At 42.1% G+C, this 27349-nt stretch overlaps 1 protein-coding gene across 3 annotated transcripts; it reads left to right on the forward strand.

Moving 5' to 3' along the window:
* The first annotated feature begins 10305 nt into the window (after positions 1-10305).
* On the forward strand, positions 10306-26451 carry LOC129019934 (zinc finger protein 223). 3 transcript variants are annotated; one of them, XM_054463533.2, is made up of 6 exons: positions 10572-10632; positions 13531-13613; positions 14275-14556; positions 18849-18975; positions 19142-19234; positions 24479-26451. In XM_054463533.2, the coding sequence occupies exons 2-6, from the start codon at positions 13599-13601 to the stop codon at positions 25690-25692; spliced, it is 1731 nt and encodes a 576-aa protein (XP_054319508.2). In that variant the 5' UTR covers positions 10572-10632; positions 13531-13598; the 3' UTR covers positions 25693-26451. The 3 variants fall into 3 exon arrangements, with proteins under 3 accessions (XP_054319513.2, XP_054319508.2, XP_054319515.2); XM_054463540.2 differs by lacking the exon at positions 14275-14556 and having other exon boundaries at positions 10580-10632; XM_054463538.2 differs by lacking the exons at positions 13531-13613; positions 14275-14556 and having other exon boundaries at positions 10306-10632.
* The last annotated feature ends 898 nt before the right edge of the window (positions 26452-27349 follow it).

Genomic DNA, 27349 nt, shown 5'->3' on the forward strand with positions numbered 1-27349 from the left:
GTGACATTTACGGGGTTCAGGGCAAGAATACAAATGGAGGCCTACCTACCATATGCCTTGATATTTAAGTGTACAAAGCAAGCTAATAACATGTAAAATAAAATACTTTCTACCCTTCTAAAAAAAAAGAAAATATGCAAAGATGTTCCATGTTATTTACAAAACAATAAATACGAATTAAAACTACATTTAGATACCATTTCTTACCATTAGATTGGGAAAACTTTAAAAACATCAAAATACCACATTCTGTTAGCTAGTGTCAAGGCAAGACATTCCTCACACATTGCTTCTGGAAACGAAAAATAGTATAAAAATATAAAGGCAATTTGATGATATGCAACAAAATACACTTCTATTCCCATTTTGGCCCTGAAATCCTACTTTTTGAAATGTACCCTTAACATATATCTTCAACAGGGAGAAAATATATATGTATGAGTTTATGTATCATGGCATTGTTTGTAGTAATAAAATATTGGAAACCACTGAAATGCCCATGAATGGGTGCAGTATTGAATAAAGCACACAATGGAGTTTGTGGAGTTGTGAAAAGCATGTACTCTATATGAAGTGATTTTCCAGGATATATTGTTGGGTGACCGTAGAAGGTTAGATGAATGCTACCTTTTGTTTAAATAAACAGGGAAAATAAGAAATCTACGTGTTTTCTGTAAAAAGTGGTAATGATACACCAGAAAATAATGAAATTGGTTACACATGGGTATTAGGAGTCAACATTGTGGAAGCAGTGTGGTGGAAAGGAGGGGAGCGAGTGGCACTTTTCTGAGAATAACATTTTGTATAGTATGGATTTATGGGAATATGTTATTGATTGACATACTCAATAATATAAAATCAAAAATGGAGATAAACCGGGAAACTTAAAATCAAAGAATAACAGAGTAACCTAAATGCATTTCAAATCAATAACACAATCAGACTAAAGATGAAAGCAAGAAGTCATTTAAGTACCGTATTAAACACAGTACAGTATTTTGAGTCTATGTCCTCAGCATAAAGACAAAAAGAACCGTAATGATGTTGAACTCTAGTTAGCTGAGTTATTTTTACAATAATATGACTTAGTAATTATGAAACTACCTGATGCAATGGTTTAAATGTTTGTGGCCCACTAAAATTCATATGTTTAATTCCTCACCCCCAATAAGATGGTTTTAGGAGGTGGGACCTTTGGAGGGTGATTAGCTTATGAGGGCAGAACTCTTATTAATGGGATGAGTCCCTTCATAAAAGAGACCTGAGGAAACTTATTAATCACTTCTACCATTTGAGGACATTGCAACAAGGTGCCACCTATGAACCAGAAAGCGACCCCACTTCAGACATAAAATCTCCCAGTGCTTTGATTGTGAGGAATAAGTTTCTGTTGCTTATAAGCCAGCTAGCCCATGGTTTTTTGTGACTAAGAATATTGGTATTGAGAAGTGGGATTGCTGTTGTAACAAATATCTAAAAATGTGGAGGTATCTTTGTGACTGTATAATGGGTAGAGGCTGGGAGACTTCTGAAATGCATGCTAGGAAAAGCCTACATTGTCATGATTGGACTGTTAAAGACAATTCTGGTTAGGGCTCAGAAGGACAGAATTAGAGCTAGAGAAAGCATCAGTCTTCTTAGAGTAAACCTATGTGGTCATGATCAGAATGTTGATAGAAATATGGACAGTAAAGGCCATTATGATGAGACCTCAGTCAGAAATGTGGAACATGTTATTGGAAACTGAAGAAAGCGGGGTTCTTGTTATAAAGGGGCAAATAATTTGGCTGAATTATGTTCAGGTCCTAGTGTTTTTTGGTAGGTAGAACTTGTGTGCAATGTAATTGAATATTTAGCTGACGCTATTTCTTAACAATGTGTTGAAGTTGCATCTTGAATAATCTTGACTACCTATAATAAAATATAGAAAGTGAGAAGTGACTGAAAGCCGGAATTACTAATTAAAAGGTAGAGAGAACTAAATACTTTTAAAATTTGCAGCTTATCTACTTTGGAAAACATGCAAAACCCTGTCCTGGAGAAAACAAGGGTGTGGCTAAACAACTGATTTATGAGATTAGTATGGATTGGCCATATCAACTCAAACCAGGACCTATTGTCCAAGACAATGGAAGAATGACCCCAAAGGCATTTCACAGATCTTGGAGGCTGCCCCTCCCATCAGAGGCCCAGAGCACAAGGACGTGGGCAACAGCAGGGGCCTTTGATGCCAGGTGCTGCCTAACAGCTCAGGCTCAGCTCCTTGCATACACTACCACTGAGAGTATCAATAAATTTTATCTTTTGTGAATGCAGAGTAGAGTAAGGATACAGCTGTGATTGGTATAGGAATAGCCATCACTCAATTTTCAAGGGGGCATTGAAAATTTATTTGGCATTATGTGGTTGTTCAGTCACCTTAATTTTTGTCCATACCAAATTGTGAAACATCAGCCAGGCGCAGTGGCTCACACCTGTAATCCCAGCACTTTGGGAGACCGAGGTGGGCAGATCACGAGGTCAGGAGATTGAGACCATCCTGGCTAACACGGTGAAACCCCTGTCTCTACTAAAAATACAAAAAATTAGCTGGGCGTAGTGGCACACACCTGTAGTCCCAGCTACCTGGGAGGCTGAGGCAGGAAAATCGCTTGAATTCAGGAGCAGAGGTTGCAGTGAGCTGAGATCACACCACTGCACTCCAGCCTGGGCAACAGAGAGAGACTCTGCATTAAAAAAAAAAAATTGTGAAAAGTCTTTTTTTTTGTTTTTTTTTACTTTAGGAAAATGGATACAGGACATTAGACTCTATTTTTAAAAAGAAAAATATAGGTTGACAGGTCAATGTATGTTTATTTGGGAGGACAAAAAATCTGGTTTATCTTCAAAAGAGGATTTTAGATGAATTGTTTCCTGATTTACCTTAATACTATTATTAATATATTTCAACTAACATATGCCAGTTTTCAAATTGTTTCCTATAATGAAGATATTTTAACCAATAAATGGAAAGGAAGAAACTCTTTTTTTTATATATAACAATATAGAGATTTTTTTTCTTTTTTTTCTTTTTATTATTATTATTATTATTATTATTATTATTATTATTATTATACTTTAGGCTCTATGGTACATGTGCGCAACATGCAGGTAAGTTACATATGTATACATGTGCCATGCTGGTGCGCTGCACCCACCAACTCGTCATCTAGCATTAGGTATATCTCCCAATGCTATCCCTCCCCCCTCCCCCCACCCCACAACAGTCCCCGAAGTGTGATGTTCCCCTTCCTGTGTCCATGTGTTCTCATTGTTCAATTCCCACCTATGAGTGAGAATATGCGGTGTTTGGTTTTTTGTTCTTGCGATAGTTTACTGAGAATGATGATTTCCAATTTCATCCATGTCCCTACAAAGGACGTGAACTCATCATTTTTTATGGCTGCATAGTATTCCATGGTGTATATGTGCCACATTTTCTTAATCCAGTCTATCATTGTTGGACATTTGGGTTGGTTCCAAGTCTTTGCTATTGTGAATAATGCCGCAATAAACATACGTGTGCATGTGTCTTTATAGCAGCATGATTTATAGTCCTTTGGGTATATACCCAGTAATGGGATGGCTGGATCAAATGGAATTTCTAGTTCTAGATCCCTGAGGAATCGCCACACTGACTTCCACAAGGGTTGAACTAGTTTACAGTCCCACCAACAGTGTAAAAGTGTTCCTATTTCTCCACATCCTCTCCAGCACCTGTTGTTTCCTGACTTTTTAATGATTGCCATTCTAACTGGTGTGAGATGGTATCTCATTGTGGTTTTGATTTGCATTTCTCTGATGGCCAGTGATGGTGAGCATTTTTTCATGTGTTTTTTGGCTGCATAAATGTCTTCTTTTGAGAAGTGTCTGTTCATGTCCTTCGCCCACTTTTTGATGGGGTTGTTTGTTTTTTTCTTGTAAATTTGTTGGAGTTCATTGTAGATTCTGGATATTAGCCCTTTGTCAGATGAGTAGGTTGCGAAAATTTTCTCCCATTTTGTAGGTTGCCTGTTCACTCTGATGGTAGTTTCCTTTGCTGTGCAGAAGCTCTTGAGTTTAATTAGATCCCATTTGTCAATTTTGGCTTTTGTTGCCATTGCTTTTGGTGTTTTAGACATGAAGTCCTTGCCCATGCCTATGTCCTGAATGGTATTGCCTAGGTTTTCTTCTAGGGTTTTTATGGTTTTAGGTCTAACATTTAAGTCTTTAATCCATCTTGAATTGATTTTTGTATAAGGTGTAAGGAAGGGATCCAGTTTCAGCTTTCTACATATGGCTAGCCAGTTTTCCCAGCACCATTTATTAAATAGGGAATCCTTTCCCCATTTCTTGTTTTTGTCAGGTTTGTCAAAGATCAGATAGTTGTAGATATGCGGCGTTATTTCTGAGGGCTCTGTTCTGTTCCATTGATCTATATCTCTGTTTTGGTACCAGTACCATGCTGTTTTGGTTACTGTAGTCTTGTAGTATAGTGTGAAGTCAGGTAGCGTGATGCCTCCAGCTTTGTTCTTTTGGCTTAGGATTGACTTGGTGATGCGGGCTCTTTTTTGGTTCCATATGAACTTTAGTTTTTTCCAATTCTGTGAAGAAAGTCATTGGTAACTTGATAGGGATGGCATTGAATCTGTAAATTACCTTGGGAAGTATGGCCATTTTCATGATATTGATTCTTCCTACCCATGAGCATGGAATGTTCTTCCATTTGTTTGTATACTCTTTTATTTCCTTGAGCAGTGGTTTGTAGTTCTCCTTGAAGAGGTCCTTCACATCCCTTGTAAGTTGGATTCCTAGATATTTTATTCTCTTTGAAGCAATTGTGAACGGGAGTTCACTCATGATTTGGCTCTCTGTTTCTCTGTTATTGATGTATAAGAATGGTTGTGATTTTTGTACATTGATTTTGTATCCTGAGACTTTGCTGAAGTTGCTTATCAGCTGAAGGAGATTTTGGGCTGAGACAATGGGGTTTTCTAGATATACTATCATGTCATCTGCAAACAGGGACAATTTGACTTCCTCTTTTCCTAATAGAATACCCTTTATTTCCTTCTCTTGCCTAATTGCCCTGGCCAGAACTTCCAACACTATGTTGAATAGAAGTGGTGAGAGAGGGCATCCCTGTCTTATGCCAGTTTTCAAAGGGAATGCTTCCAGTTTTTGCCCATTCAGTATGATATTGGCTGTGGGTTTGTCATAAATAGCTCTTATTATTTTGAGATACGTCCCATCAGTACCTAATTTATTGAGAGTTTTTAGCATGAAGCGTTGTTGAATTTTGTCAAAGGCCTTTTCTGCATCTATTGAGATAATCATGTGGTTTTTGACTTTGGTTCTGTTTATATGCTGGATTACATTTATTGATTTGCATATATTGAACCAGCCTTGCATCCCAGGGATGAAGCCCACTTGATCATGGTGGATAAGCTTTTTGATGTGCTGCTGGATTCTGTTTGCCAGTATTTTATTGAGGATTTTTGCATCAATGTTCATCAAGGATATTGGTCTAAAATTCTCTTTTTTTGTTGTGTCTCTGCCAGGCTTTGGTATCAGGATGATGCTGGCCTCATAAAATGAGTTAGGGAGGATTCCCTCTTTTTCTATTGATTGGAATAGTTTCAGAAGGAATGGTACCAGCTCCTCCTTGTACTTCTGGTAGAATTCGGCTGTGCACCCATCTGGTCCTGGACTTTTTTTGGTTGGTAAGCTATTGATTATTGCCACAATTTCAGCTCCTGTTATTGGTCTATTCAGCGATTCAACTTCTTCCTGGTTTAGTCTTGGGAGGGTGTATGTGTTGAGGAATTTATCCATTTCTTCTAGATTTTCTAGTTTATTTGCATAGAGGTGTTTGTAATATTCTCTGATGGTAGTTTGTATTTCTGTGGGATCGGTGGTGATATCCCCTTTATCATTTTTTATTGTATCTATTTGATTCTTCTCTCTTTTTTTCTTTATTAATCTTGCTAGCGGTCTATCAATTTTGTTGATCCTTTCAAAAAACCAGCTCCTGGATTCATTAATTTTTTGAAGGGTTTTTTGTGTCTCTATTTCCTTCAGTTCTGCTCTGATTTTAGTTATTTCTTGCCTTCTGCTAGCTTTTGAATGTGTTTGCTCTTGCTTTTCTAGTTCTTTTAATTGTGATGTTAGGGTGTCAATTTTGGATCTTTCCTGCTTTCTCTTGTGGGCATTTAGTGCTATAAATTTGCCTCTACACACTGCTTTGAATGCATCCCAGAGATTCTGGTATGTTGTGTCTTGGTTCTCGTTGGTTTCAAAGAACATCTTTATTTCTGCCTTCATTTCGTTATGTACCCAGTAGTCATTCAGGAGCAGGTTGTTCAGTTTCCACGTAGTTGAGCGGTTTTGAGTGAGATTCTTAATCCTGAGTTCTAGCTTGATTGCACTGTGATCTGAGAGATAGTTTGTTATAATTTCTGTTCTTTTACATTTATTGAGGAGAGCTTTACTTCCAAGTATATGGTCAATTTTGGAATAGGTGTGGTGTGGTGCTGAAAAAAATGTATATTCTGTTGATTTGGGGTGGAGAGTTCTGTAGATGTCTATTAGGTCTGCTTGGTGCAGAGCTGAGTTCAATTCCTGGGTATCCTTGTTGACTTTCTGTTTCGTTGATCTGTCTAATGTTGACAGTGGGGTGTTAAAGTCTCCCATTATTAATGTGTGGGAGTCTAAGTCTCTTTGTAGGTCACTCAGGACTTGCTTTATGAATCTGGGTGCTCCTGTATTGGGTGCATATATATTTAGGATAGTTAGCTCTTCTTGTTGAATTAATCCCTTTACCATTATGTAATGGCCTTCTTTGTCTCTTTTGATCTTTGTTGGTTTAAAGTCTGTTTTATCAGAGACTAGGATTGCAACCCCTGCCTTTTTTTGTTTTCCATTTGCTTGGTAGATCTTCCTCCATCCTTTTATTTTGAGCCTGTATGTGTCTCTGCACGTGAGATGGGTTTCCTGAATACAGCACACTGATGGGTCTTGAGTCTTTATCCAATTTGCCAGTCTGTGTCTTTTAATTGGAGCATTTAGCCCATTTACATTTAAAGTTAATATTGTTATGTGTGAATCTGATCCTGTCATTATGATGTTAGCTGGTTATTTTGCTCGTTAGTTGATGCAGTCTCCTCCTAGTCTCAATGGTCTTTATATTTCGGTATGATTTTGCAGTGGCTGGTACCGGTTGTGCCTTTCCATGTTTAGCGCTTCCTTCAGGAGCTCTTTTAGGGCAGGCCTGGTGGTGACAAAATCTCTCAGCATTTGCTTGTCTGTAAAGTATTTTATTTCTCCTTCACTTATGAAGCTTAGTTTGGCAGGATATGAAATTCTGGGTTGAAAATTCTTTTCTTTAAGAACGTTGAATATTGGCCCCCACTCTCTTCTGGCTTGTAGAGTTTCTGCCGAGAGATCTGCTGTTAGTCTGATGGGCTTCCCTTTGATGGTAACCCGACCTTTTTCTCTGGCTGCCCTTAACATTTTTTCCTTCATTTCAACTTTGGTGAATCTGACAATTATGTGTCTTGGAGTTGCTCTTCTCGAGGAGTATCTTTGTGGTGTTCTCTGTATTTCTTGAATCTGAATGTTGGCCTGCCTTGCTAGATTGGGGACGTTCTCCTGGATAATATCCTGCAGAGTGTTTTCCAACTTGTTTCCATTCTCCCCGTCACTTGCAGGTACACCAATCAGACGTAGATTTGGTCTTTTCACATAGTCCCACATTTCTTGGAGGCTTTGCTCGTTTCTTTTTATTCTTTTTTCTCTAAACTTCCCTTCTCGCTTCATTTCATTCATTTCATCTTCCAGGGCTGATACCCTTTCTTCCATTTGATCGCATCGGCTCCTGAGGCTTCTGCATTCTTCACGTAGTTCTCGAGCCTTAGTTTTCAGCTCCATCAGCTCCTTTAAGCACTTCTCTGTATTGGTTATTCTAGTTATACATTCTTCTAAATTTTTTTCAAAGTTTTCAACTTCTTTGCCTTTGGTTTGAATATCCTCCCGTAGCTCGGAGTAATTTGATCATCTGAAGCCTTCTTCTCTCAGCTTGTCAAAGTCATTCTCCGTCCAGCTTTGTTCCATTGCTGGTGAGGAACTGCGTTCCTTTGGAGGAGGAGAGGTACTGTGCTTTTTAGAGTTTCCAGTTTTTCTGCTCTGTTTTTTCCCCATCTTTGTGGTTTTATCTACTTTTGGTCTTTGATGATGGTGATGTACAGATGGGTTTTTGGTGTGGATGTCCTTTCTGTTAGTTTTCCTTCTAACAGACAGGACCCTCAGCTGCAGGTCTGTTGGAGTACCTGGCCGGCCGTGTGAGGTGTCAGTCTGCCTCTGCTGGGGGGGTGCCTCCCAGTTAGGCTGCTCGGGGGTCAGGGGTCAGGGACCCACTTGAGGAGGCAGTCAGCCCCTTCTCAGATCTCCAGTTGCGTGCTGGGAGAACCACTGCTCTCCTCAAAGCTCAGACGGAAATGCAGAAATCACCTGTCTTCTGCGTCGCTCGCGCTGGGAGCTGTAGACCGGAGCTGTTCCTATTCGGCCATCTTGGCTCCTCCTCCCTCAGAAACTCTTAATAATAAATCATGCTCCGTCCCCTACAGAATCTTCTCCAGTTTTATGGCATTGAATCAGACATTGGGTGTCAGATTGATGCCAATGCCAAGCTCTTCAACAGTTATACTTGCTTTAAGATACTTAGCAATTCACTAACTTCTCTGAAATTTAGTGTTTCTACATCTAAAGTAGAAATATTACTACCATGAGAATGTTAAATGTAGCTTTTCCATGAGGACACAGCTTCTCCATTGGTGGTTGGAATTTTGTTTTTCCTGCCAAACCAGTGGTACCACAGCATCTGGACTAGGGGTGTAACTGAGAACCACCATTTTTCTAAGAGCTTATTTATTTCTCTCTCTTTTCTCATTCCCTTAGTTCCCCACTTCCTACGTAGTCCTTTAAAAATGCAAACATAGACTTTTACCTCCCCTTCACCAGACACTTCCTACAGGGCAAGTTCATCTAACTGTGTGCTCCAAGCCAGAACTCTCCTCCAGAATTAACAGTCAATTTACAAACTAAAGCATGCTGGCCTCTGAACTCTTACCCACCAGGAGGTTGCCTCAAGAGACAACAGTTGAAAGTATGCCTGCTACTCTCTCCCTTCTGGTTACAACTTATTTCTGCCCATGAAAAAGCCAACTCAACTGCCTAATAGATAAGGCACCAAGCCAGCACACAGACCCCTGCCCTCTTCCTCCCCTACCTTTTAAAAGTGCCTGCTTTCTGCTCTAAAAGCCAAGCAGTACACTTAAAGACACCATCTGTGCTTCTTCCCCTACGCTAGCTCTGGAATAAATCACTTTCTTTATACCAGACCTCCCTCTTGTTAACTGGACTTTGCAAACGGGAAGCCACTAATCTACTTTTCAGTTACAGGGGCTGATGCTTTCCTGGCTTCTCATTGCCCCTCCCAACCCATTCTACCTGGCTCATTCTTTAAACCAGTGGTCGCCAACCGTTTTAGCACCATGGACCGGTTTTGTGGAAGACAATTTTTCCACGGACTGGGGAATGGTTTCGAGATGAAACTGTACCACCTCAGCCATTAGATTCTCATAAGGAGCGCCTGACCTAGATCGTTCGCACGCACAGTTCACAATAGTGTTGACGCTCCTACGAGAATGTAACGCTGGGCTGATCTCACAGGAGGTGGAGCTCAGGCCATAATGCTCCCTCACCTGCCGCTCACTTCCTGCTGTGCCGCCCGGTTCCTAACAGTCAGTGGACCGGTACAGGTCTGTGGCCCTGGAGTTGGATATCCTTGCTTTAAACCCTGAGCCTCCTTTCAGCCATGTGACCGCTCAACAGTCACTCTATCTAGCTCCTTGAATATTGTGTCTCCTCGCTTGTTCCCTGTCCAAGAACACTCCTGTCAATCATGGGGGACATTTAGACTTCATAAATTCTTTCTATTCAATATTTTCGCTCGAGGACTCTGGGAAGGACAACTGTCAGGGTAACAGTCTGCATTCCTGGGGCTATGAAATTCGTTCCCCGTGGGTGTTGCGGGAAGTGTAATCGAGGAGCACCATGTAGTCGCAACACTTGCGCCTAAAGGGTGAGATGATGGACATTTTCCTTTTGCATCCGAGGCCCTGCAGTCCAGACACCTTGCGGGATTCCTGATACTTCAGCTCAGGTAGGCGTTTCCGGAGAATTCTGGGAAGAGTAGTCCATTTTACGGGAAGTGTAGTCCACTGGCTCTTGGAACACTGGGTATTTTGGCTCCGGCAGGTGAACCGGTGAATTCTGGGAACGATAGTCCAGACACTCTGCGGAGTCGCGGGCCCTTTGGCTCTGGCGGACGGGTCCGGGGAATTCTGGGGAGTGGAGTCCAGACACTCTGGCGCAGTGGACACTTCCGGTCTCCTAGCCTGAGGTTCCTGCTTTAATGACCGGGGTAGTTTAAGCCATTTCTGCGTCTTGCAGGACATTTTGAACGAACCTCCTTTGCTTGAGGCTCGCAACCACCCGATGATCGATGATCGTCTCAGGGGAAAAGAAGCCTTGGCGAAGAGCAGAGGTTTAGAGGTGCGAGGGCGGGGAGGGTGTTTATTGTTCCCGTCAGCGGAGCCTCCTGGCGTCGGGGGCCTTTGCTCGCGTCCCGGGGGGTGGGATGGGGTGGCCCTGTGTGCCCTGCTCTGAGGGTTTCCAGGACTTTGACCTCGCTCAGTCCGCCTCCCTACGTATGCAGTGTGTACACTCTTTCTCGCAGTGTGATGTGGAATGTTAATGTCTCTGTACTTCCCATTGCTGTTCTTTAAAATGGTGCTTATAGGATCATCCTAATAGAATTGTTTTGCGAATTGAAAGAGATAATACAAATGAAAGCCTTAAAGTTGTCCCTGTCACTTGGTGAGTGGTGGTCTCTTGTTTCCTGATATTTTAAAACGTTTGATATCATTTAAAAGCTATAGAAAAATTGCAAAAACAGTAAAAGAAATTCTTATATACCGTTTACCCAAATTTGCCAAGTGTTTACATTTTTCCTGTTTGCTTTGTTGATGACCATCAACCAAATACCACCAGGAACATACCTGTAACCAGAGACAGCTGATTGGTAGCTTTCTGCAGCAAGTAAGCCCACATACCAGGGTAATTGTGGAGTGTCTTGGTAAGAGGCATTTAGGAAGGACTGGTTATAGGGTTTCACATAACACGGTAGATAGTATTGGATATTATATTAAATAGTACTGTTACCGATTACATATCAGATAGATGTGTTAAAAGAATACTAGTATTTGTAGTGTACTTATTAGATAGTGTTGGATAGCATATTACCTAGCATCATGTTATCTAATCTGCAGTTCCATATATGAATTTGTTAACTTTTTCATTTAAAGTCCTTATGACTGTCCTCTGCCCCACCCTTCACCTATTCAAAGTCCAGTTTATGTGTTGTCTTTAGCAGTCACATTTCCATAGTTGTTCATTTGGAGTTTGATATTGAAGGGGGCCTGCCTCTCCACACCTGTGGGTATTTCTCATAAGGCGGACACGAGAGACTGAGAAAAGAAATAAGACACAGAGATAAAGTATAGAGGAAGAAAAGTGGGCCCAGGGGACCGGCGCTCAGCAAGTGAGGACCTGTACCGGCACTAGTCTCTGAGTTCCTCAGTATTTATTGATCACTATCTCTACCATCTTGGTGAGGGGGATGTGGCAGGACTGTAGGGTAATGGTGGGGAGAGGGTCAGCCGGAAAACATGTGAGCAAAGGACTCTGTGTCATAAATAAGTTTAAGGAAAGGAGCTGTGCCTGGATGTGCACACAGGCCAGATTTATGTGTGACTTTACACAAACATCTCAGTGCAGTAAAGAGCAGTATTGCCGCCAGCATGTCTCACCTCAGCCATAAGGCGGTTTTCTCCTATCTCAGTAAATAGAATGTACGATTGGGTTTTACACCAAGACATTCCATTTCCAGGGATGAGCAGGAGACAGATGCCTTCCTCTTACCTCAACTGCAAAGAGGCCTTCGTCTTTCACTAATCCTCCTCAGCACAGACCCCTTATGAGTGTCGGGCTGGGGGACGGTCAGGTCTTTCCCTTCCCACGAGGCCATGTCTCAGGCTGTCTCAGTGGGTGGAAACCTTGGACAATGCCCAGGCTTTCTTGGGCAGAGGTCTCTGTGGCCTTCTGCAGTGTATGGTGTCCCTGGTTAATCGAGACTGGAGAATGGCAATGACTTTTACCAAGCATACTGCCTGCAAACACATTTTTACCAAAGCACATCCTGCACAGCCCTAAATCCATTAAACCTTGAGTCAATACAGCACATGTTTCTGCGAACACAGGGTTGGGGCTAGGGTTACAGATTAACAGCATTTCAAGGCAGAAGAAGTTTTCTTAGTACAGATCAAAATGGAGTTTCTTATGTCTTCCTTTTTCTACATAGACACAGTAACAGCCTCATTTCTTTTTCTTTCCCCTACAGATATATTTCACACTTAGGTTCAGATTATACATTGTTGGTGGGGATTCCACAGGAGTGTTGAGATGCCCTTTTCTTTTCTTTTGAGACAGTTTTGCTCTTGTCACCCAGGCTGGGGTACAATGGCGCGATAGGATGCCCTTTTCATTGTAACATAACAAGGTCCAAGTGATGTTCGTTTGTCCCTTCATTGGTGATCTCAGCTTTGTCACTGGCCAAGAAGATGTCTTTCAGATTTGTCCACTCTTATGTTACTTTTTTTTTAATTATGAAGTTTCTTATGGGAAAATACATAATTAGTGGGCATTTTCTTATAAATAAGAGCTTCCATTTCTCCTCTATTTGTTCATTGATTTGTTCAACTATAAATATTCTATCAATACAGACTCAGAATCCAGTCTTATTGATTCTAATGATATGTGCATTAACAGTTTTTTTTTAACTCTAGGTTTATTTTAGTTATAGCATTCACTCATTTCAGGTATACAAGTCAGCGGTCTTTAGGAACTTTGAAGTGGAGTAATCATCATCATAATTCAGCCGAGATCACTTTCATCCCCCAGTTGGACTCCTCATGCCCATTTACTTTACACCTCATTCTCAACTCAAATTTAGAACAACTGCTAACCTACTTTCTATTCTATTCTACTTGTCTATTCCAGACATTTCATATAAATGGAATCGTAGGGTCTGTGGGTTTTTGTGACTTGTTTCTTTCACTTACTGTAATGTTTTCAAGGTTCACGGGTGTTGTTGCATGGGTCAGTATTTCATTCCTTTACATTTCCAAATAAGATTCCATTGTATGAATATGCCACAATTTTTCTATCCCTTTACCTATAGGAGAGCTTTTTGGTTGTGTGCAATTTGGGGTTAGTATGAATAATGCTGCTGTGAGCGTTCATGTGCTAATTGACAATATGAGTCCTTGTTGGTGGGCGACATCCCTGGCCACCCTTTCATGTCTCTTTTTCTGTCTTCATGGCACTTTCCAGGCACAATTCTGCTTTCCCTGGAACTGTGTCATTCAGGACTCTGCAAATTCCCTAAAGTAGGAGGAAAAATGACCATGTCCAAGGTGAGTAGGGCTTGCCTCTCTTACTGTTAAAATTCCATCTCACTACTCAGATTGTCGTGTGTTTTTCTCTGCCCTGGGAAGACTCAAGAAGAACAGCAGGACTTTGAGGATCTCTTGTCACCTGGCTAATTTTTGTAGTATTAGTGGAGATGGGGTTTCATCATGTCAGCCAGGCTTGTATTGAACTTCTGACCTCAAGTGATCTGCCCGCCTCAGCCTCCCAAAGTGCTGGGATTACAGGCGTGAGCCACCGCACCCAGCCAGAAAGGCTTCATTTAAAATGGCTAGTAATACTGGGCTGGATGCAGTGGCTCACGCTGGTAATCCCAGCACTTTGGGAAGCTGAGGGAGGCGGATCACCTGAGGTTGGGAGTTCGAGACCAGTCTGACCAACATGGAGAAACCCCATTTCTACTAAAAATACAAAATTAGCTGGGCATGGTGGTACATGCCTGTCATCCCAGCTACTAGGTAGGCTGAAGCATGAGAATCACTTCAAACCGGGAGGCGGAGGTTGCAGTGAGCTGAGATCGGGCCATTGCACTCCAGCCTGGGCAACAAGAGCGAAACTCTGTCTCAAAAAACAAAACAAAACAAAAAAAGTCTAGTAATACTGAAGATTGGCCAGTCACTTGTGTACTGCCACTCATTTACTTCTCAGAGCAGCAGAATGAGGAGGTTCCTGATCTCTTCTTCTCCTAAACTCATGAAATATGAGAAACCTGCTCAAAATCAGAGGCAATCAAGGATCAGGAATGTTAGCCATTCTGCTCAAGTGAAAGAGAAAGACGAGAAGAAAGAAAAATTCTCCATTAAGGGTCCGGTGCCCTGTTGTGTGAGTGTCTGGAGTGCTCCCTTGAGTGAAGACATCCATAGGCGGTGCTGCTTCTCCCTGTCCTGCGTTGGTGTGACCTCTTCTTTTCCAGACCTGGCACCTACTCAGGTATACTCATTGTTCCAAGTACCTAAGGACAGTGATTACCACAGCTGTTCTTATCTCCAAATTCCTCTTTATGGCACAAGATGCCTCACACATTTTTTCTTTGGCTGGGCGCGGTGACTCACGCCTGTAATCCCAGCACTTTTTCGGAGGCTGAGGCAGGTGGATCACTAGGTCAGGAGATAGAGACCATCCTGGCTAATATGGTGAAACCCCGTCTCTATTAAAAATAAAAAAAATAAAAAAAATTAGCCGGGCGTGGTGGCGGGCATCTGTAGTCCCAGCTACTCCATAGGCTGAGGCAGGAGAATGGCGTGAACCCAGGAGGCAGAGCTTGCAGTGAGCCGAGATCGCACCACTGTACTCCAGCCTGAGGGACAGAACGAGACTCTGTCTCAAAAAAAAAAATTCCCTAAATTCCTCCTTATGGCATAAGATGCCTCACCTTTTTTTTCTCTCTGTCGCCCAGGCTGGAGTACAGTGTCGTGATCTCAGCTCACTGCCAGCTCTGCCTCCTGGGTTTACGCCATTCTCCTGCCTCAGTCTCCCGAGTAGCTGGGACTACAGGTGCCTGCCACCACACCCGGCTAATTTTTTTTTTTGTATTTTTAGTAGAGACGGGGTTTCACCGTGTTAGCCAGGATGGTCTCGATCTGACGTCATGATCTGCCCGCCTCGGCCTCCCAAAGTGCTGGGATTACAGGCGTGAGCCACCGTGCCCGGCCCGCCTCACACATTGTTACCAGAAAAAATGACAACCTGGGGCAAAAATATTTACCCCTTGAATAGTTAAGGAAGAATAAATCCAGAATAAGAATCTTCTAAAAGGATAAAGAAAAAAGTTCAAACAGATTGGAACAAAGAATACCAAAAGGCAATTGTAAAAGAAGAAATAGAGATGGCCAATAATCTTGAAAAGTGGTGATACTCATTTATAATAATAAGTGAGAATGATAGAATGAATTGTTCTTCCTAATCAGATTACCAAAACCATGGGAATATTTATAAAGTGCTCTTGGCTATCATAAGGAGAATTAGGGTACTTGTATTCTGTTGAATGATTAGAGAGGTAGGGAAAAAAGTGAGAAGAAAGTAAGCAATTATATGATGATAATATTAAATGTGCTTATTTTTCACATTTTAATTTTCATATGAAATTATTTTAAATGAGACAGAGTCAGATGTTCTTACATCTTACTACTTACTATATCATCTTTGCAGGATTGATAATGGAAAATATGTAAAATTAAATATTTATTCTTTAGTGTAGCTAAAAATAGATCATCAGTTCCCTGGAATACTATGGAACCCTGAAATAGATAATGGTAATAACAGTAATAAGTAATACCAGCTAATGTTCATTAAACACTTAGTCTGTGCTGTAGAGTTTTCAAAATACTGTGCATTTCTTTGCTTAATTTTTGAAAAAACTCTGTCATGTAAGAACTATTATTCAGAGAGGGAACAAGGCTTGTAGGAAAACATGTCTGAGGTCACATGGTTAGAAATGGGCAGAGTCTCAGAATGTGCACTGAGGCATTCTGACTTCTGATCAGGACACTAAATGCTGCAATAAGCATATGTGGTTTGTGCCTTGTGAGTACAGAAGACACACTGCATAGCTGTCTCAGGGTACCATGGAACAGGTTCACTGTGCACTGATTACCAACTCGTGTGAGTCCTGTGGGACAGAACACATTCACATGCAACAGATTGCATGAAGCAGATTTATTACTACAGATTGGCAGCAGGGGAGCCCAGAAGCCTAGGGTCCACTGTGAGCTGGCCATCCAGGGCTCAAGAAATCTACCTGGAGCAGATGGAATCTTGACTGTATGTGCCCCACTTGCACCAGAGCTGAGGCACCCCAGAAGGTAACCTTCCCCCATTTATATACTTCAGGGTGCCATGACTCATGGAGAAAAACTTGAAGGTCATCTTCCTTCCAGGTGAGAGAGGACCAAAGCCCAGACTGTCAAAGGCAGTTCCTCCCCATAATATTGCATTCTTAGAATAATCTACAGTTATTCTTGAGAACTACAAGCAATAAAGGGGAGAGAGCTGGGTGGGGTCTGTACCCCAACTGTCCTGCAGTCCATCCCCTGACCCAGATATCCCCCTTAGCAAACTGGTCCATTTCATATGTCCATCGACCTCCCCTGGCCTCCCCTGATCTTGTTAGATTAGTGTAACACCTTGACTGACACAATCTCTGCCAACTTCATGGAATTATAGCTGGAATACATTCCTTGGACCCCAGAGGAGCATGACCACAAGCAGCACAGCTAGACCTTCCTGAAGTAGTAATCCTGCCCAGGTCCCAGTTATCAAAATAAGAAGCTGCTGAAGATACCAAAGAAGAATGATTCAGGTGGCCCCAGTGTCTGAAGCCAGTGGACCTGCTTCTGGGTTGCCTCTCATTGAGTTTTTACAATAGCTATGTATCCAGAGAAGGCCGGAGGTGTTGGCAGTCACAGAACCACTCCTCCCAGTAGGGCTAAAAGCACAGAGCACTTGTGTTTTTTGAACCTTCCTGAGGGAGTGAAGGGATGTTGCTGGGCTCCCAAGGCAGTGGCCGTGGAATAAACAGTATCTATCGGCCATTGTCTGTGACAGGTGTCTCATCATTTTTCATGGGAATTCACTTGTAGGTGTAGGACATAAATCTGGAGCTAGCTGTACCTCCAGGCAGGTCCCCAGTCAGCCTGGGGCACAGCTTTAGCCTTCTTGCCCAGTGGTGCATCTTGCTCCCAGGGTAACATCTAGGGGCACCCCCAGCATGCCCAATGTTTGGGATCTAACAGTCTGCCAGCTTTCCAGGCATGACATTGCCCACCCTGTACCTGGGTTACCCTCCAAACCACCCACAGAGAAAGCCATAAGGCTCAGGTGCACACTGCACCCATTCCCTTGTTTGGCCGTTCTGTGACCCATTTGTGGGAATGGGGACATTATCTTTTGCCAGCCACATCTCATTTTTGGCACAGTTGCATAAGGTCAGTTCCCCCAGTATGACATTCATGTGGCTCTTACAGAGAGGAATACCACTCATCCAGTCCTGGTTTTCATTATGTGGAACATTTCTCATCCAGGTAGTCAAAGGAACATGGTGTGAGAAAGCACAGTCCACTGTAGCTTTGTTGAGGTTGTGTGATTCTGCTGCCTTACACCAGTTACCACAGGGCCCTCCATCTCTCTCTCATGTGGCAGGTGCCAGGTTCTGACTTGACAAGCCAGGGTTGTGGAGCTGTTGGTGTGCACTGTGGCATGAGGGATGCTGGTGTGGTTTACCATGGTCAGGATGAGAGGGTCACTGTGGTTGGTGATAGAATAAATCCAGGGTAGCAGATGGAACACTTAGCCAGGTGACATGAGGTGACTGCAGCTTGAGATAAGGAATGTGCTGTGCTTTCAGGCCTCTGCTGCCATATCCTTGGGGGAACAGCAGATTAATAGCTGTTGGATAGTGGGTGGGCTGAGGTGGTGCAGCGACCCAGTCTGTCTGTCCCTGTCCTGAGGCTACTACCACTGTAGACATCCATTCCCCTGGTTGTTTGGCTCAGACCTTCCTGCCTCAGTTGTTCAGTCAGGAAGGGAGGTCATGTCCTATACAAAAAGATATGCCTGCTAGTGCCAGCCACCCAAATGGAAGGACTAGGTGTCCCCAGTACCATCAGAAGGACTCTGGTACCCCCTACAGTATTCCGTGGTCTCATTCTTCACCACTGTGGGATCCTGTAGAAGTCAGGGGATATTCAGGAAAGCATCACCTCCAGATTAGAGTCAGGAGGACCTTTGTCAGTTACTGCGGTGATCTGAACCGCAAATTACCAACAGGATGTGCATTATAAAGGGGAAAAGGAAAAATAATTATTGGGAATACTGAGATTGGGGTTTCACAGCCACAGCCTCATCAACCGGCTGCCAGGTCGGGCAGATACTGACTGAATTGCTCACTGTCGCTGGGGTTATTAGCAAGTTTCATTGAAACCTGTATACATGTAGCCCAGGATGCAGCATTTAGACTCCTAGGGGGCTACATACAAGTAAACTCAATGAGTTCACTAAATAAGACCACAGGACTTCTTCATCGTTGGAATTCTGATGACGCTTGGGACAATCAAGGTGTGTCATTGTCAGGACACAGACTAGAATGAATGGGAATTCTGTAAGTTGACCTACATCTCTGAAGATACTGAAAAACTTTCCATTTTTCCTCTTGGCCTCCTCAATGTTCCTTCTCTCCTAGTAACCATTGGTAGTGAGATTGAGGTTGCATATGTTTGATGCTGTAGGAGGCAGTGACCTTCAAGGATGTGGCAGTGGTCTTCACTGAGGAGGAGCTGGGGCTGCTGGACCTTGCCCAGAGGAAGCTGTATCGAGATGTGATGCTGGAGAACTTCAGGAACCTGCTGTCAGTGGGTGAGGACAGGCATCTTCTATAAGGGAATGTCAGGCCCCAGGAGTGATTTTGTATCCTAGGGTGTTCAAGTTTGAGTGTGCAGTGGGAACCTAAATTTCCAGTAAGTGTTACCCTGATATTATCTAGAATATGTTGGGATTAGCATGTGACTTTTCCTGTTTACAGGGCATCAACCATTCCACCGAGATACTTTCCACTTTCTAAGGGAGGAAAAGTTTTGGATGATGGATATAGCAACCCAAAGAGAAGGAAATTCAGGTAAGAAGTACGCAACTGTGTGTCCTTGTTTGTGACTTCCATCTGTTTTACTTCTGTGCACATCCAACTCCATTACCTTCTTCTAAATGGCCAAACATCTTTGCTGGATTATTAAAACCTCCTTCCAGCTGGCGGCCCTGCTCCATGCCTTCCCACTCTGACATCTGTTCTCCTCATGGCAGCTAAAGTGATCCTTAGGACATGGATGTCAGATTGTCATTCCTCAGCTTAAGAGCCTTTCTGGCTTCTTAATTTTATGAAAGCCTCTTTAAGTGGCTTCTAGAAACCCCTGTGGCCTACTCTTCATTCTTCACTGCCTCTTGACTATATCTCCCATACTCTTCCTCTTTCTCCATTTTTTCTGGCCACCTTGTCATCCCTCTTATTTCTCCATCCTGCCAAGGACACTATATCGCCTGTTGCTGGTACCCGATGACCACGAACTTAGATGATTAAATAAGAAGCATTTATTATTTCTCTGTTCTTTAGGCCTGAAGTCTGACACATGTCACCAGGCAAAAATCAAGCTGTCTTAGGGCTTTGTTCCTTTCTGGATGTTCATGGGGAGAAGCCTTCACTTTGTTTTACCAGTCCCTAGACACTGTCCACACTCCGTGGCTCTAGTTTCCATTCCTCCATCTTTGAAGGCAGCTACATTGCATCCTTGACCATTCTTCCAGAGTCATGCTCCCTCTGCCACTCTTCTTATGCCTGTGTCTTCCACCTTTCAGGTCCCTTGTGATTGTATTCATCACTCCTGCATGATCCAAGTTGACTTTCCTACTTTCTGCTTAGCTGATTAGTGACTTCAATGACATCTGCAGCCTTAATCTGCCTTGCTGTGTAACGTATCAGAATCATAGGTCCTGAAGGTTGGATGTGGACATCTTTCAGGAACAATTATGTTCTCTACTACAGAAGCTTCTGCCTCAGAGCCCTCACTTGCTTTTCTCTCTGACTGGAATCCTCTGTTCCCACAAAACTTACTGACCCCCTCTGTTAGTTTATGCAGGTCTCTGCTGAGTTTTAATGTCATGGAAGAGGTCATCTTCAAGCACCCTGTTGAAAATACCATCCTATCTTTACTTGGCCTGCAAGTATTATGTGTCATATGCTTTTGTTTACTGATAGATCACCTGTTCCCTTTCAAATATAATCTCTACGGGGTGTTTATCTGTTTGTTTACGACTGCATCGTCAGCGTCTAGAATAGTCCTAGTACATGGAGGGATCTGCAAATATTTGGTATCCTGATGAATGAATTAATGGATGGGGGGACTTCACTGTCTGTAGGAATCATGGAGCTAGCTAATAAGTAATACATGAACCAGAGTGAATGAAATATATTAGTCCCTTGGAAGCCATAGGGGTTTGATTTCAGGACCCCACATGGATACCGAAAGCCAGAGATGTTCAAGATCCTGATATATGTGAAGTATTTGCCTATAACCTATGTACATCCTCCCATATACTTTAAATCATGTCTAGACCAGTTATAATACCAAATGCAATGACTACTTTTCACTTCACTCACAAGGATTCAACATAGGACTCAGTGTGTAAGAAATTCCAGTTTTGCTCTTTGGAACTAGAATTTTTTTCCCTAAATATTTTTTATGCACTGTTGGTTGAATCCATGGATGCCAAACCCATGGATATGGAGGGCTGATTATATATTGCAGAACAGGTTTTTATTGTTTTTTTCTCTGTGGATGGCTGCTTATCCATTTTCAACTTTCTTAGGTTTCCTTGACATGATTGGTTTTATGTGTGTGCAATTGACCCATGTCCTGTGGAAACTTCTAAGCATAGCAATTTTTTTTCATGACCACACTGAGTAATATGCCTTCCCTGGGACCTACCCTGGAGCTTTCCATAGGGAGCATATTTATATCTGGGAAGAAGTCTTTTTGAATGAGGATTTCCAGCTAGCTTTCCTTTGAGAGATTTACCCATCTGCAGCCCATTTGCCTTTTCCAAAGTTGGCCCGCACTTCACTGCCTCCAGGTTCCTCCTTCCTTCCCTTAGAGGGGGAAGAATGAGGATGAGAGGACACAAGTTATGTAGCTGAATGTTGACTCTGTTTCTGGTCATCTTTCTTCAAAAATGTGTATATCCCTCATCTTTACATTATGCAAATTTAATTGTCAAAAAGTTAAAGGACAGGCTTTTTGTTTATTTTTATAGATTTAGTGCTATATTTTGAACTGGTAAGCTTTATAACCTGGAAGGAATTGGGGAATTACTTGCTCAAAATAGAAACATCCTGAGAGACCTTCCCTTCTCCTTAAAAGACCTCCTTTTTATATAATACTCCTTATAAAAAGTGTATTAAATATACCCATGTACCTATGAGACAGGATTGTTCCCTTGACCGTCTTTGCGGGCGGGAACTTCAGGGTTTGTTTCACTCAGCCCACCACTGTCCACTCCTCGCAGGAGGGAGCATGCAAGCGAGCGAGTGCAGGAACTGGAGCAAATGAATGCTGGAATTTGCTGGTTGCTCCTCTCTGGCGAGAGCAGGCTCCGCGCACGCCCCACAGCAGTGTCCAAGCATGTTACAACCCATGCTGTTTCAGCTCTGCCATCTGGGGATGGCCAAGTGCTAATCAGCTCAGTGGAGCGTCAGGGTAGCAGCCCCTGCCTTCTTGGCACCTGGGTTCTTGTCCAGCATCCAGGAAGAACCAGGTCACATGAACTGTGTGAAAGGTGATAAATGCAGAAGACTTTATTGAGCGGTGAGTGGTTCTCAGCAGAAAGGGAGGCTGGAAAGGGGATGGGAAGGGGATCAACATGTTCCTGAAGCCAGGCCATTTGTGGCTGGGCCCCTCTCCAAAGCCGCACCTTCTGAAGTTAGCCACATCTATCCATAGTTTCCGACACTCAGTTGCTTCTCTGCCCACCGCTCAGCGACTTGTATCCTTGCCACTCAGCTGCTTGTGTTGCTCTGCCAGGTGAAATCTTTTATGGGCACAGGATAGTGGCAGGCAGGCCAAAAAAAGCAACATTTGGGCAGAAAAATGGGGTCATCTGTTTTCACTTAGGGCCGAAGTTCTAGGCTTAAGGGTGGAGTTTGGCCAGGTATACTGATGGGTACCCACTTACCTATTAATATTTTCCAAGATTCAACCTTTGGAACTTAACTCTCCATCAGAAAAATTTACCTAATTCAGGACTTGGTAATATCCTGACAAAGTTTTGAACATTTTGTGAGCATGAACCATAATAAGAAACACCTCTTTCAGTATAACCTGGACAGTTTTCATGCGTGTAGATGTATGTGAGTGACTTTAGCTGACATTTCATGTAATGACACCTTTCCTGCTTGTCTCCACGCTGTGATAATTTTCATTCTGGTTCCTTTCTATAAATGTCTATTGCAGGTTTTAACTTTATTGCAGCTCACTGATGTGTAGTCCTGAATATAAAAACAGTTATAAAGGCCTGTTTATCTACATCATAGGCTTTCTTTTCATTCCAAGTGATTCTTCACATCATTGATTGTCTGATGAAGAGCATCCTCCTTTGTGGACCTCTGGAAGGACAGCCTTTCAGATTCCCCTCAGAACTGCAGTTGTCTGTCTCTGTACTCTTTCAGATAACCAAGTTACCATCCATATCAAAACAGAAAAATAAGATTAAGTATTTTATATGTGTCGTGCAAAATTCTTGTACAGGAATACTTTCGATTTGTAGATATAAACATTCTAAGGTGTTTGATGTTTAGTATCATGAAGGGTTAAACTAAAAAGTTTAATGGGACATTTTACAGAGAACTGCTCTCACTTCACTCCAAGTGCAAATTCGGGAGTTTTTCAAAACTACCTTCACGTTCAATAATTTCCTAGAAAGACTCTCAGAACTCACTGGATCCATTTATTCTCACAGTTACTGATTTTTAGAGGGAAAAGATGCATATTATAGTTAATCAAGGGGGAAAAAACAAATAAGACAGTCCAGTGAAGTACCAAATGTGGATCTCCTATTGTATTCTCACAGTAGAGTCGGGCATGTTACATACCCAAAATTAGCATGTGACTTAGACACAAGGAAACACCAATCAGGGAAACTCAACTGAGTGCTGGGATCCAAGTAATTATTGGGGCTCCGTTACATAGCCATAATTGGTTGGTTGATTCCCATGTGGTTATTTAGTCTTTTGGTCCACTGGTTCCCTGTGACTTAAAGACCTACATTAAATCACATTGTTATTTTTTCTGACATGGCGAACGCCACCTGCCATTTCCCATCCCCCAAAGCTGTGGCTAGTCACAACCCTAAATTATATTATTTCACTATCAAGAGTTACCCAAGATTTGCCCCCAAGCAAACAGACTCTCCTCAGGCATGCCCCTTCAAGATCCTACAGATTACCTCTCAGATACTGAGGACAAAGTCCTGACCTCTTTTTAGTTAGGTTAACTTCTTTTCTTATTTTTAAAAATGTTTTTTAAGCCATCTCATACTGAAAGGAAGGTTAACTTCTTTATAAGATATACAATATACAGGCAAATATACAAAGTATTTATTATGTTACTGCTTTCCCTTAGAGTTCCTTTTGATTCATATTTCATTATGTATATAATAGTTTAGTAATTTATCATGTAAAATTTCAGACTGAGTTGGAAATTTTAAAAACAGTAACAGGTTAAATGTATGTGTCATATTAATTTTTTATTAAACTTTTTATTTCTATCAAGGATTTTTTATTTGAAATATGGTATGTTTTTTTCTTTTTTTTCTTTCTTTTTTTTTTTTGAGGCAGAGTCTCACTCTGTCGCCCAGGCTGGAGTGCAGTGGCATGATCTCGGCTTGCTGCAACCTGCACCTCCTGGGTTCAAGCGATTTCTCCTGCCTCAGCCTCCCAAGTATCTGGGATTATAGGTGTGCGCCACCACACCTAGCTGATTTTTGTATTTTTAGTAGAGACGGGGTTTCACTATGTTGGTCAGGCTGGTCCCAAATTCCTGACCTCAAGTGATCCGCCTGCCTCAGCCTCCCAAAGGGCCTCGGCCTCCCAAAGGGCCTCGGCCTCCCAAAGTCCTGGGATTATGGGTGTGAGCCACCATGCCCAGCGACATGGTATGGTTTTAGATTGCTCTCATGCAAAGCAGAAACCAGGGTGCACTTGGAAAACACAAACTGAACGTTCATTGAAGTTTCATACCATGTCCTAAGTGTGAGCTCTTAAAAACACTGAACAGGGCATAGCTTGTCCTGATCTCTTAATTTTGTATTCTGATAGGAGGCAAGATCCAACCTGAGATGAAGACTTTTCCAGAAGCAGGACCACATGAAGGGTGGTCCTTCCAGCAGATCTGGGAAGAAATTGCAAGTGACTTAACCAGGCCTCTAGACTCTACCATAAAGAGCTCTCAGTTCTTTGAACAGGGTGATGCCCACTCCCAGGTTGAGGAAGGACTATCTATAATGCACACAGGACAGAAACCTTCCGATCGTGGGAAGTGTAAACAATCCTTCAGTGATATGTCCATCTTTGATCTTCCTCAGCAAATACGCTCAGCAGAGAAGTCTCATTCCTGTGATGAGTGTGGAAAAAGCTTCTGTTACATCTCAGCACTTCATATTCATCAGAGAGTCCACCTGGGAGAGAAACTCTTTAAGTGTGACATATGTGGTAAGGAATTCAGTCAGAGTTTACATCTGCAAACTCATCAGAGAGTCCATACTGGAGAGAAACCTTTCAAATGTGAACAATGTGGGAGAGGCTTCAGATGTAGATCAGCACTTACAGTTCATTGCAAATTACACATGGGAGAGAAACATTATAATTGTGAGGCATGTGGGAGGGCCTTCATTCATGATTTCCAGCTTCAGAAACATCAGAGAATTCACACAGGGGAGAAGCCATTCAAATGTGAGATATGTAGTGTGAGCTTCCGTCTTAGGTCAAGTCTTAATAGGCATTGTGTGGTCCACACAGGAAAGAAACCAAATAACACTGGGGAATATGGAAAAGGCTTCATTGGTAGGCTGGATTTGTGTAAGCATCAGACGATCCACACAGGAGAGAAACCATATAATTGTAAAGAATGTGGGAAGAGCTTCAGACGGTCCTCCTATCTTTTGATCCATCAGAGAGTCCACACTGGAGAAAAGCCATACAAATGTGACAAGTGTGGGAAGAGCTACATTACTAAGTCAGGTCTTGACTTGCACCATAGAGCCCACACAGGAGAGAGACCTTATAACTGTGATGACTGTGGGAAGAGCTTCAGACAGGCCTCAAGTATTTTGAATCATAAGAGACTCCACTGCAGAAAAAAACCATTCAAATGTGAGGATTGTGGAAAGAAGCTTGTATACCGGTCATACCGTAAAGACCAACAAAAAAACCACAGTGGAGAAAATACATCCAAATGTGAGGACTGTGGGAAGCGCTACAAGAGGCGCTTGAATCTTGATATAATTTTATCATTATTTTTAAATGACACGTAAGTGTTGTACATATTTATGGGGTACAGTGTGATATTTAAATATATGTATATGATGTCTAATGATCAAATCAGTGTAATTAGCATATTTATCACCTCAAACAATTATCTCTTTTTTGTGTTGAGAAAATTAAAAATTCATTGTTCCAGCAATTTGAAAATAAATTGTAGTTGATGATAGTCACCTTTAGTGCTGCAGAACAGTAGAACTTCTTCCTCCTATCTACCTGTACTTTTGTATCCATTAGCCAACCTTTGGCCATCCCACCTATCCCCTGCCCTTCCCACCTATCCCCTGCCCTTCCCTGCCTCTAGAGTCACTGTTCTCACTACTTCTAAGAAATCAGCTTTTTTAGCTTCCCCATGTGAGTGAGGACAGTTTAAAGTTAGTGTTTTGGCCATAGCTCAGCATACCCCAGCGGTCGTGGGACTGTCAGGGCAGACAATGCTTGTAAGTCATGCTGCAGGGTTTCTAACAGAAGTTTGACAATTAGTTATTATTCAAGAGACAGGTCTTAGTATAAGAGTTTATTCACACACTTTCAAAACACTAATGATGAACATGTCAAAATTGATGACCACTAGAATGTCAGCCACATGTGTCTTTGTATTTTTGCTGCATCCTTACATCGCTTGAGTCTGGAAGATTGAGGCTGCAGTGACCTATGATAGTGCTACTGCACTCCAGCCAGGGCAACAGAGTGAGACCCTGTCTCAAAAAAAAAAAATAAAATAAATACCTTTGTTTGTTTCTGGACAAGCATCTTGCTGTGTTTCTGGAATTTTTTTTTTTTAGTGTACATACATAGTGTGTTACAATTATATTCTTATTTTCTTCGGCAGTGAATATTTGCTGGTATTTTTCTATTTTATAATTGTATGCATTATTTTTCGATTTCTCAGTGAACATCAGAAACCCCATCTCTACAAGCAATACAATAATTAGCCAGTGGTGGTGGTGTATGCCTGTAGTCCCAGCTGGAGACTACTGGAGAGGCTGAAGTGGGAGGATCGCTTGAACCCAGGAGGCAGATATATAGACAAATAGAATAGAATTGAGAGTCCATAAAGAAACCCATACATCTAAGGCCACTTGATTTTCAAGAAGGATCCAAGATTACTTTATGGAGACAGAATAGCCTCTTTGACCAATACTGCTGGGACACCTATACACAGACACACAACATAATGAAGTTAGATTGTATCTCACCCTACACTTAAAAATTAACTCAAAATTCATCAATGACCTAATGTAGTAGCTAAACTATAAAAGTATTAGAAGAAAACATAGAAGTAAATCTTCCTGACTTTATTTGGAATGGATTCTTCAATGAAACAACATAAGCAAAAGCAAATAAAAATAACTAAATGGGACCTAAGTTTTAAAAAATGCTATGCATACATGGACATTGTCAAGAACATGAAAAGACCATACAGCATGAGTTCTACTATCCAGATTAGATAAAGAATTCTTACAACTCAATAACAGAAACCACCCAATTAAAAAAATGGGCAAAGGGCTGGGTATAGTGTCTCATGCCTGTAATCCCAGCACTTTGGGAGGCTGAGGTGGGCAGTTTACTTGAGGCCAGAAGTTCAAGACCAGCCTGGCCAACATGGTGAAACCCTGCCTTTACTAAAAATACAACTAGCTGGATGTG

This window comes from Pongo pygmaeus, chromosome 20, assembly GCF_028885625.2.
Source record: "Pongo pygmaeus isolate AG05252 chromosome 20, NHGRI_mPonPyg2-v2.0_pri, whole genome shotgun sequence".
Lineage (NCBI taxonomy): Eukaryota > Metazoa > Chordata > Mammalia > Primates > Hominidae > Pongo > Pongo pygmaeus.

Bases quoted from the DNA above. Each gene is read 5' to 3' on its own strand.
- LOC129019934 (XM_054463533.2), top strand. The intron at 14,557-18,848 runs GTATACTCATTG...TTGATGCTGTAG, and splicing joins CAGACCTGGCACCTACTCAG to GAGGCAGTGACCTTCAAGGA. The intron at 18,976-19,141 runs GTGAGGACAGGC...TCCTGTTTACAG, and splicing joins CAGGAACCTGCTGTCAGTGG to GGCATCAACCATTCCACCGA.